This window comes from Lygodium microphyllum, chromosome 18, assembly GCF_053477565.2.
Source record: "Lygodium microphyllum isolate KBCC chromosome 18, Lygodium_microphyllum_v1.1.10, whole genome shotgun sequence".
Taxonomy (NCBI): domain Eukaryota; kingdom Viridiplantae; phylum Streptophyta; class Polypodiopsida; order Schizaeales; family Lygodiaceae; genus Lygodium; species Lygodium microphyllum.
Window position 1 is genome coordinate 17,998,221 of NC_141152.1, and position 12,323 is coordinate 18,010,543.

The following is a 12,323-nucleotide window of genomic DNA, read 5'->3' on the forward strand; positions in this document are numbered from 1 at the left end:
CCACAAATTTGACAGCAGCCAAACAAAGCAAACAAGGAGATGAGAAAAACAAAGAAATAACTACAGGAGACGTGTATGATGAGATGCTAAATAAGAGCAGTCTTACGTGACAACAATCAAATCACAGAAATCAGCAAGCCGAACAAGCGCTTCAAAGGCACCAGGGATGGGAAGAATTCCATCCTTAAAATGCACTGACTCAAAAAATGCATGCACACGATCATTTGCTGCAGAACAAAAACAGAATAAACAATGTCAACGCCTTAAAAACAATGAGTCTTCTACACTCCTGTAAAATGAGTAGCAAAAGAAACACTAACATATGCTCCTCTCTTTCCCTCTCGTGCAGACATTTGCATCATGATCCACACATATAGCTATGAATATCTTAGGAACCCCACTCACATCTAGAGATCAATGTCCACTTTCCCCCAATTGTTACCCTAAACATACATGCAATCGGTGCCATGTTGCCACATTATAATTCTCATTTCAACCCCTTAGTACAATTCCAAATGACTTAGTTTGGAAAGGTAGAGCTCAGATACACAAACATCGCATTATGCTGACATTAAGTCTTAAAAGTTTTGGTATGTAAAATATGCAAAAACTTTCATAACTCTATTATCAGATTCCAATGTGCTTCGCATGCTCATCTCCTGCATGTAAACCCCATCGCTAAGTCAATGGTGGAAATTAAAAGCTATGACTTTATTTTCTATCGTTTGGGCTATATTTTTACCACTTCCTATTGGAACTGTTAGCGATATGTTCTACATGGCCCCATCCATGAATCAATAGGGGATACTAGGAGTAATGCTTTGATTTTTGTATGTCTAAATTGCTAGCAATATTTTCTGCGTGGCCATCTCCTACCATCTATGTCCATACATGAATCAATAGGGGACATTAGGAGCAATGCCTTGTTTTTCTATCATCTCAACTAATTTTTCCACCTTTGACATAGTAGGGGCTGGGCCGCTTCTTGACCATGGTCACAATTATCACAGTCTATTACCTAAATTTCATTCACAACTTCAGCATTTCGACTTAGCAACCGAGCGTTGGGCACAGTTGACTGACCACTATGTGGGTCAGGATAGGGCCCATCACATCAATTCAGATCATGAGCTCCAAAACTTTAAAATCATTGACCCAAATGACTTGAAAGTCAAGTTCGGTGTCTTCTTGCCAAGTTCTCTACCACATAGGCTCCTAAGTCCTCAAACAATCAGGTTACCTTGTTCTAAACAAGCTACCAAGGAAATACTTCCATTTTGTGCAACAAGTAATCTCATTGCCTACTATGCCCACTTTCTATGAGTCTCGAGTGTCAACTACTGTGTTACACTCGGCTGTTCGATCAATTTCATAGTTTAACCTCTATAGAGGGGGCTCCTATTGCTGCTTGCCAAATCGGGCAGCAAGGGCAAGGTCAACAAAATCAAAATTCCAATCAAAATAGAAAACAAACTCAAAATCAAACTAGTAAGACCCAAGAAACTTCTAGTCGTCTCTAAAACCCAAGTGGCAAAATGTACCAAAGAAAAATCGGTAATGTCAACATTGTGAGAAGAGTGGTCATTGATGATGAGGGTCAATCAAAGGCAAGAGGCACAGCACCAAAACCTAAGACCCAAACCCCCACTCCTCAATCGAGCAAACCCCAGCAAGGAAGGTAGGGTGAAATCAAACTAGTAAGACCCAGGAAACTTCTAGTCATCTCTAAAACCCAAGTGGCAAAATGTACCAAAGAAAAATCGGTATTGTCAACATTGTGAGAAGAGTGGTCATTGACGATGAGGGTCAATCAAAGGCAAGAGGCACAACACCAAACCTAAGACCCAAACCTCCACTCCTCAATCGATCAATCCCCAGCAAGGAAGGTAGGGTCGTGGCAACCCTCGCAAGAGCAATGGCGAGGCTAGACCCACATTGCCACCGGTCAACCATCACAATCAACAACGTTCTCAACATCAAAGGGCTTGTCTAGATGGTTTGCAGAGACCCACATCATCTCCGTAAAGACATTTGAGAATGTGAGTCTCATCCACATCTACAAGTTGCCTCCTAACAAGGTGACTCCAAAGGCTTACTCGTCAAACGTGTACTTCAACTACTCCTTGGATGGTGGACAATGGAGCTACCCATCATTTGACCCCCATCGAGGATATTTTCATTTCTCGAGCCCCTACAACCAAACATGTCCGAGTTGGAAACAACTCCTTGATCACAATTCGGGCTCGTCATCACATAATTTTGCCATTCACCAAGGCCCCGATCGCACTACGGTAGATGATGTATCCTATATCCCCTAGCCAGGGGTGAACTTGTTATCCCTTTGGCAGCTTTGCTCCTTGGAGTGAGCAATCTTCTTCACAACGACCACAAACAAGGCCCTTGACTCTCAGACTGGTTTAGTGATTGCTTGTGGTGACGCACAACCTAGTGACCTATACCACATGACACAACTTCTTTTCAAGCCAACAAGTAAGGGCTCTAAGTTCCATTGCTTCTAGGCTTTAGCTACTACACTAGAGCATACAAGCATAGAGCATCTTTAGCATTTTTACTTAGGAATACAATACTCTTTATGAATTGTCATGTTGCCAAATGATTGATGGCCTTCCTCGCTTGAAGCTATTGCAAGACATCTATAGAGCTTATCAACTCAAGAAATAGCACCATACCCCATTCCCTTAGCAGTCCACATATAGAGTTGTGGTGCCTCTTAGCTTGATTCATGTTGATCTTTTCGAGTAAGAATCCACCGCCACCTTAAATGGGGCATTATACTTCTTTTGATTGTGGATGATCATTCTCGTTACATGTGGATGTACTTTCTAAATCACAAGTCTGATGCCTTCACATATGTTTCTACTTGGGTGCTATTGGTGCATAACCAAACTGGTCGTCCTATAGGATACATGAGGAGTGACAGTGGGGCAAGTTTATCTCCCACAAGTTATATCGAGTTTCTACAGGAGCATGATATTACACGCCAGCTTGCCTCTACCAACTCCCCTTCATAGAATGGAGTTGTAGAGTGTGGGAACCAAACCATCATGAATATGGCACACTGTTATTTGCAGCAAAGCTCCATGAGCACCTTTGGTTCAAGGTTGTTAACACTTTGGTGTACATCCTCAGAGGACTTTGTATGAGGCATTATTTGGCTCTCGACCTATAGTTTCCCACTTTAGAGTCTTTGGCAGTTGTGCCTACACACACCTATAGATCTCTGGTTAGGAAACTCCTTTGGTTGATTCACACTGGGCCACATTTAGGCTTTAGCTTACCTAGTTAGTTTGCTTAGCCTCTATTTCATTGCACCTAGGATGTCTTTAGAGAGTGGCATTCCCTAGACAAGCAAGTGCAGTCCACGTGGTAGTGCAGCAAGCAATCCACATCGCAATTGATGTCAAGTCAAGCGGGCAAATTGTAGTTGTACTATCCACTCTGACCATTTTCCTGTCCAGTCGGCTACATTTAATGCAGTCGACCTGCATTATTTTGGTGCATCATTAGTGGCCTATTTATTGGCCCCAATCTTCACATCCTCTCACAATTGTGCTCTTAGTTTTCAAAGCTGCAGACCGTGGAGACTGCCTTCAGGGCTTCTGCACTACTTTACTTTGACATGGTATTAGTGTTAGAGGAGATCACAGCCTGACCAGGTGCAGCAGGTGCAGTCGGACAGGTGCTGTCCTTGTGCAGTCGGACTGCCACGTGGCAGTCCGACCTGTTCATACAGTCGACTGCATTTAATGCAGCCGACAGGCTATTTCTGGCGCCCTGTTTTTCTGGCTATAAATAGCCGAGGATTTCCACAGTCTCCCACACTTCTCTGCTCGCAGATTATAGACCGGTGGCACGCGCAGATTCCATCTCTGTTCGCAGATTTCAGATAGGAGACAGTGCAGACTGCAGCGGACTTCGAGGTGAACAGCAGGTTGCATCGTCGAGATGGAGACACGCAGTCCAGCGCACTTTATACTGCACACTTTTTATCTTTGTATTCAGCACACTTTATACAGCAGATCTTCATCTTCCACTGTCTCTTTCTCTCTCTTCTCTCTCTGCGTTCTCTCTCTCACAGTCCTACGCTTCTGCACCGCTGCACTCTGACAATTAGAGCATTGAAAGATTGACCAAAGGTGGACCTACCTGAAGAGGAGATTTCAACGTGGCACAAGGCTATGTTTTCAGCGTTTAAGGGCAAGCAAGAGGGTTGAGCATCAAAACAAGGATGAGGCAAGCATGGGCATGCGAGAAAGGAGAAGATTTGCTTAAGTTGCTATTGGTTTTTTCTATTAGAAGGGAAAAGGCTGCATTTTGGGCCTTCAAGTGCAGATTTTACATTTTTATCGCCTTCGACAAGTGAAGGAGGAGCGAGACGAGCAGCAAAAAGCCCTAGCAAGCTGTATTCACAAAGTCAAAGGGGACTGCTTTTGTGTTTTGTGCAGGCATTGTAGGTGAAGATGTCTTCTGAGGCCGAGACAAAGTTTCAAGTGATCATGGACCAGAAGGTGCTGCTAGCTCTTCCATCAAATCAAAAGCTCGATGGCAAGAATTACTCCATTTGGCATGCCATGATGCTTGCCATTTTGGAGTCCTATGATTTGGCAGAGCTCGTTACAAAGGCTATTCATTGTCCTTCTTCACAAGACAAATCCAGACTCTCCTCCAGTGTGATAAGGTAGAGTTGGCAAATGCTTAGGCACATTGGGACAAACTCAATACTCGCATCCGCTCATTTTCATTTCTCTCATGCACTAGAGTTCTCTCTCATGTTAAGCATTTAATGATAGCCTAGGAGATATGCCTGGAGCTTGATCAGATATACAATCGTATGACCGTCATGCAATGAGTTTCTTCGAAAGTGCAAATGAGGACCATGAGTGCCAACAAGTCATCTTCTATGTCGGAGCATATTAACAAGCTGAGACAGCTTCAAATGCAAGTACAAAATACAGGGAAGGTGATCACTTCTGAAGACATGGCGATTAACTCTTCTTTCACAATTATCGCCCTGTTTCACTGGCTTTTATTCCACCTTGATTACCTCAAGGCAGTCTAGGACTCTTTGGTGGGAAGAGTTGATTCCTATAGTCTTGGACCAAGAGGAGCAGTGGAAAGGAACCAATGCTTCTGAATCTAAGGCCTTGGTTGGTCAATCCTCTCAGAAGAAGGGGAAGGACCAAAAGAAAAAGGAGAACAAAGAAAAGGAGTCCACTTGGCATATCTGTGGCAAGACAGGTCACTGGAAGAAGAATTGCCCCAACAAAGAGAAGAAGGACAAGGAGAAGAAAGAGAAATCTTCAAAGGATTCCAAAGCGGTGGTTGCTCCCTCATCACTCGATTTGGCCACCTCAACTATGATTATCTTTGAAAGGCATCTAAGGGACAGCTTGTTCGAGGTTTGCCGAATATTGTGGTGAGCCAACAACCTTGTGTATCCTGGCATCCATGGGAAGCAAACTCGTGATGCTATTCCCAGCAAGGCTTCGAGGCAATCTTCAATACCCTTGGAACTTGTTTCTACAGATCTTTGTGGGCCGATGAGGATGGAGTCCATTCAAAGAAGCTTGTATTTCATGCTAATTGTGGATGATTACACCACGATGACAGTGGTTTATTTCTTAAAGCTGAAGTTGAAGGCTTTCTCTCACTTTAAGGATTAGTTGCTCTTTGAGGAAAACCAATCGGGCCAAAAACTTGTTGGCTTTACGGATGCAAACCATGCTGGTCATGCAAATTGCAAACAGTCCACTTCTGGGTATGTGTTTCATCGTCTACTACAGAGGCAGAGTATGTGGTTGCCACAGAGGTATACAAGGAGACTTTATGGCTTTCACGTCTGGTGGAAGAGCTTGGCATTACAAAGTTATGTGTTCTCTATTGTGATAGTCAGAGTGCTATCATGCTAGCATGGAATCACGTCTTTCATGCAAAGACGAAGCACATACAAGTGAAGTATCACTTCATTAGAGATGTACTTGACAACAAGAGCATTGAGCTTATCAAAGTGCATACAGATGATAATCCTGCAGACCTTCTCACGAAGGATCTTCTAGCAGAGCGGTTTGCTCATTGTCGACAGATGATGGGAGTTGGATAGATATATGTATTTCAGCTTTGTATATACCTAGACTTGGCTGATTCTTTTCTCCTCTTAAGGCGCATTGCCTTTAGGTGGGAGGTTGTTAGAAATAAAGGCCCTCATGCCTTTAAAATGTGCTCAGGTGTGAATACACCCTTAGTACTTGTACTTTCATGTGTGTGTGTGTGTGTGTGTGTGTGTATATGTGTGTGTGTGTGTGTGTGCACACACACACACACACACACATATATATATATATATATATATATATATATATATATATATATATATGTGTGTGCACACACACACACACATATATATATACATATATATGTATATATATACACATATATATGTATATATATACACATATATATGTATATATATATACATATATGTGTGTGTGTGTGTGTGTGTGTGTGTGTGTGTGTATGTGTGTGTGTACACACACACACACACACACACATATATATATAAATAAAAACCTAAAGAGGTACACACTCGATTGTACCCACAAGTCGTGCTCACTCACTCTCAACTCTGCACCCTCTCTCTCTGTCTCTCTCTACTGCTAGCAAGCACTGCGTGTCTCGATCTCCGCACCCTTTCAGCTCAACAACCTCAGCTTCTCACTATTTAATCCTATCTAAGCTCTAAAAAAGCTTGTGAATAGATAAGGAAATTGGATTGAAGCGATGAGTTCACAAAATATATAACCCATCACCCCTCTACATCAAGCGTCGCTAGAGATGCAATGGACTATTGCTTGATCGATGTCATCCACTTAGTATATCTTGAGACAAATCTTAAGAAAATTCTTTGGATGGATGAACTTAACCTAGTAAAGATCTTCATCTTTAGAGAGGCTAGAATAAACTCTCTTTTACACTTTAGTGGCCAGTAAGTCTATCTAAACCACTACATCTACGAACGAGTAATACACGTGCTCTCCCTGGATAGAGTTGTGATGGTAAGATCTCGGGGCAATGATTATGCTATAGAGGGACTTCCACATTTGCCAACCCAATACTGCATTTTTTATGTCTTCACCGAACCGCCTATCTTCACCAAGCTTAAGCTAATCGGAAAAGCACACCTTTGGTGGAAACAATAGTATAAGAATAGTCCCACCACTAAAGCAACAATTCCAAGGGAAGAAATAAAGAAAGTTGTGCATGAATATCTTCCTGCCACGTACAAATCAACCAAGATGGATGAATTCTTTAATCTGAAGCAACAAAACTTCTCCCTAGAAGCATATTACTCACACTTCTACCCCAATAATGGATACAAAAGACCAAGTGACAAGGTTCTATCAAAGTCTTAATCATCCCTTGAGCACACAGTGTTCTCAATATGGCTTTTAGTGATATAGAAGATGCACTTGTCTAACAAAGCCATTGGTGGAAACCCCCGACAATAAGCCTAACCAACGCTAGAGCGATCAAAATAACTAGAGGGATAGGAAAGAATCCCCATCAAGAAGCCTAACAACCACTGCTAGAGCAATCAAAACGACTAAAGGGATAGGAAAGAATCTTACCAACAATATGACCAAAGAAACAAGGCTTTAAAAAATCTTGCAAACTCTCCAGCCTAGTCAAATAGAAACAATGATGGATGAGGGTATTTCAACTATGACGAAGTGGGCCATTTCAAAGCCCAATGCCCTAAGTTGAACAATACAAATGGCCTGAGATAGTTCCAGGTAGAGAACGTGTAACAACAGCACAAGTCTACCTTGAGGAGTCAATGAAGAAGATCCAACAATCAAATTGAAAGAGTCACTAAAGTACAATAAGTAGTGTAGCCCAAGACCTAGACGAGCTAAAGCCCACAACAACTTATAACTCATTTTCGTGCAATGTAATAAGCCCTACTTAGGTAATAACCCTTAAGTATCTTGTTCTAGCTTCTTACTCTCGTATTGCCAGCTAGATAGTCTGCAATAGCTAATACCTCAATGGCCCACGCCCCACCCATTGTGTAGAATCAACCTATTTTAAGACACTCTACTAGAGCTAGACATTAGTCTACTAAGTGCTTTATGCTCCCTATGGATTATGTTATGGTGATGGATATAGATGAGTCTCTCTCTCTTATGATGAGGCCATGCATAGAGATGATAATCACTCATGGAACATAGCTATGTAGTCAGAGTTTGAATCCTTACAGACTAACCATACGTGAGATTTGGTTCCTTTGCCTAGTGACAAGAAGGCATTGCCATGGAAGTGGGTATACAAGTTGAAAAGTATCCCTAGACGCCCCAAGCCCGTTTATAAGGCTAGATTGGTAGCTAAGGGTTTCAAGCATGAACATGGTCTCGACTTCGATGAAGTCTTTTCTCATGCGGTCAAATGTTTTTCTAGAGATGAGGACATTGATTCCTTTGAGCAGGAGAGGACATAATGTACTCAATTTCAAACATTAAAATACTCCTTATAATTTTCCACTAGCTCTAACCATGTCTCAATGATAAGGATAAAAGTTACAATTAATAAGGCATTGTATGTCAATTCATAAGTGGGAGGGGGCACTTGAAAAGCGCTTCCAAAACAAGCTTATAAGATTTGTTTTTGCAATATGAATAACAAGGACTAGCTTAATGAATTATCACAAGCGTGCTTGGGTGATGACACTATCGGGATGGGTGACTTCTTAAGACGTTTTTTCCTATAAGTAAATAGTTGTACCTCGTATACAGCCAATGGCACCAATAAAGCCTTCATAGCTATGATCATCACCACCCTCCCATAGAGCTCCCCTACCTTGGGTGTAACTCTTTGACAAGTTTTTCTATGGTGACATTATTGCTACCTGACTTCCTACTCCTTACCCTCTAATTATTACCAACCCTTTTCCATCACTTTCTCCTAACCAAGTCCTCTACCTGTTATGATACAATGGCCCTAAAGAGAAAGACTGCAACAATAGAGAGCAAGTCCCGGCCACAACTAGAGCAAAGAAAGTAATTGCCATGACAAGCACAACCCCTATTGCACATCCACCTCATGTTTAGTAGGTTCCTTTAGATTAATTCTATTTTCTCTAGTGGAAAGATCTGTTTCCTTCTTCTAAAATCATAGATAGAGACTACTATATTTTAATCAAGATATCTAATTAGTCAATCCCTTTGCTTTTTAGGGAGAACATAGTAGACTTTTGTAGTCATTAAGTACTAGAACTATTGCTTTCTTTGTTGCTTTGATCCAATAGATGTAATTAAGAAAAAGGTTGTTCAAAAAAAATTGTATTCCCTATCTTGGTACGTATGCTTTACGTTTTCTGTTTATGAATTAATAAAAACACAATTGACGAATCGAGCCCGTCCAAGGGAGTATGGGAAGCATCTGTGACTATTCCCAAGCACACCGTTGAGTTTCACCATCATAAACTTCTTTCATCATGGGTCGCCAGAGGAGATGGAAGGTCTCTCTGCAAGGTGCAACTGATCACCCAAGACCATGATAGCTAGCAAGCCTCTAGTGAGAGCTTCATGAGCCCAAGACGGAATTAGTAACTTGTGAGCCAAGTTGCATTATGGAGGGTAACTAGGGACCTACCGGAATGAGATAGCCATTTTTTGTTGTTTCTATTTCTTGGAAACAGTGTTTCGCACAGGTTGGGTGATGGGCAAGCTAAAACCCCCTTTTTGATTATGTTTTTCAATCACCTAATCATTTTGCCTATTCCTTGCATGTTTTGAACTACTGCACCTACTCAGACTGCTATGAACCTGCCCCAACTGCTGCACACCAGCCTTTGGTCACCTCAGCAATGCTGAAAGCTCTCTTCTCAAAAGGTAAGCTTCAACTGTGAACATTCAGCCTGTTTGCATGCAGATTACAGACCTGAATTTCAGCAATTTCCAGCCAAGTTACATGAATTTATTTGTCTCGCCAGCCATGTGTGCACTATTTCAGCCTATGTGTCCACTTGTTACATTCAGCCTGTTTTCTTGCAGATTTCAGACCTGAAATTTCAGCCAAGTTATAATAAATTTCTGCTCTTGCCAGCTATGTGTGCAGTACTTCAGCCTTACCTGTCGTTTGTTTGATGTTTGGGCACATTGAAGACAACAGATCACCATAGTCCCCCAATCCTACTTGGTGTCTTGTTACTCTTATAAACTCATATGTCACATGTAAGCTGTTTTGTTTCAAAATATTGCAAGTTATTTTGGGTGATTTAAGATTACTTAACACTAAAACATCTTGCAAGTTGCAACCTACAAAACTAATAACTATGTGAAATTGTGCACTATGAATCATGGATCTTGGATTCTCATATTAAAAGTTAACATTGTTTATTGACTCTAGTCTTTAGAATGCTTATTGTGTGTGTTTGTGTTTGTGTGTGTGTGTGCGCGCGCACGAGTGCATAAACACATATATTATTATTTATATTATAATTTATTGGTATATTCTGAAACGCCATTTCCACAAAAATTCATATGGTTGAAACTTGGTTTCTTCTAGTTTCCGAAACTCCTATTTCCAAAATACATGGAAACTATGCCCTGGTTAGGGGATGGTTTGGTACAAACCAATATCGATGATTCTGATTCAGAACGGTTTGCTCAATATCAAACAGGTCTATCCAAGGTAATACTCAGTACCGATAGTTTCAATCTAGAGTGGTCTACTCAGTGTCAAACAATCTTTCCGGAGTGGTTTTTAGCTACTCAATTTGCTCGCTATCAGACACTCTTTCCAGAGTGGTTTCTGGCTCCATACAGGGTGGTTTTGCTCAAAGCCAATTTCGTGATTGACTGATGATCGTTATATTTAATTTGTTAAAATAAAGGACTTCAGTCTTCTTTTCACTTGTTTTCGTGTACATGATATAAAGACGTGAAACCAACTTATGCTAAATGACTAAATAAGAAAGTTGATTTTGAACCCAAACTAAATGTGTTAAGACCTTAATTAGAAAATTAAAGTTGTTTTGGATATGTATGTGGAAAGCAAGAGGATAACTTCTACAATGGGAGTTGTCCTATCGCTATAGAGTCTTAATTAGTAGAGTGGCTTCTCAACAATTAGGATTACAGCTGAACAATAACTTCCTAAGGCCCAAGTCTTAAAACATGGTATACCATTGTTTTAGGGGACCAATATGAGACTATGCCTTATAGACAAAGGGATTGACATGCTACTCTCTCTCGTTTCTCACTCTCATTGAACCAAGGACAATGCTTGCCCGCTTTGAGCTTTTGATGGATCACGCAATAGTAACTTTATTAACTTGACACTAGAATGCTGTTAGCAACTTCAGTTGAGTCATTAGGAACCTAGAGTTAATCCTTGTGGGCCAAGCTAAACACCCCCTGTGAGGTACACCCCTAACCATCTAAGCCCATGTGTTCCATGGGATCCAAACTGTGATCCTTAAGACAACGATTGGGCAACTACCCAACGTTCCTATCTCGGTTCCTCAAGGGGATACATCTCTAACAATGAATTCAAACATGCCAAAATACTTAAATATTTGCTACACAAAAATTTGTGCCATATACACAACCTTGATCTTCTAGGGAACAAGGATAAAAGGTGTCCAATTGTTAAATTTACAAATGATAGTCCAAATATCATCATTCTTGGTAAGTGTCCTCAAATAAAGCAAAAATCAAATCCATAACAATACTCTACCAAGGAAAATATACAAAGGATGCAACAAGGCTAGAACCTTTTACCCACCACATTTGACCTTCTAACATATGATGTATATACGAACCAGCTTCTCAATATCATTGTCTCAAAGCTAGCCAAAAGAAAAAATGCTTCACTACCTTAATTGTAGCATAATATGTGTGTACATGTGTGTCCTACATAGGGAGGAGCATGACCCGTCATCAACAACTTTGACCTCAAGTACTTTGTGAGATGCAACCAACCATGCATCATAAGAAAACCATCCCAAAGAACAATATACGCATATCATTGATCATTACAAAGCTGATCATACATATTTGCAAAGTCTTAATCAACAAGATTTTATTTCTTCATGGCATCCAACTCGAAGTACTAGCCATGGTAACTACTAAAATTTGAGGCTTTCTCGAAAGCATACCAACCACAACATTTTTCTTACCCTCAATGTGCATAATCTGAAAATGTAGCATTGAGAAGAAGTTTGCCCATTTCATATGTCACTTCTTAAATAACTTTGTTTGAGTAGTAAGAAAATATCTAAAAGATAAGCTCCCATGTGTTAT

General features: G+C 40.8%; 1 protein-coding gene across 2 annotated transcripts in view; it reads right to left on the reverse strand.

Annotated features, from left to right (window-relative positions):
* Window positions 1-12,323, reverse strand: part of LOC148020640 (uncharacterized) — a 49,716-nt gene that overhangs the window by 23,381 nt on the left and 14,012 nt on the right. For both annotated transcript variants that reach the window (XM_087698445.1, XM_087698446.1), the window contains exon 4: window positions 107-227. In XM_087698445.1, the coding sequence (XP_087554571.1) occupies window positions 107-227 (121 nt within the window). The remainder of the gene's footprint in view (window positions 1-106; window positions 228-12,323) is intronic.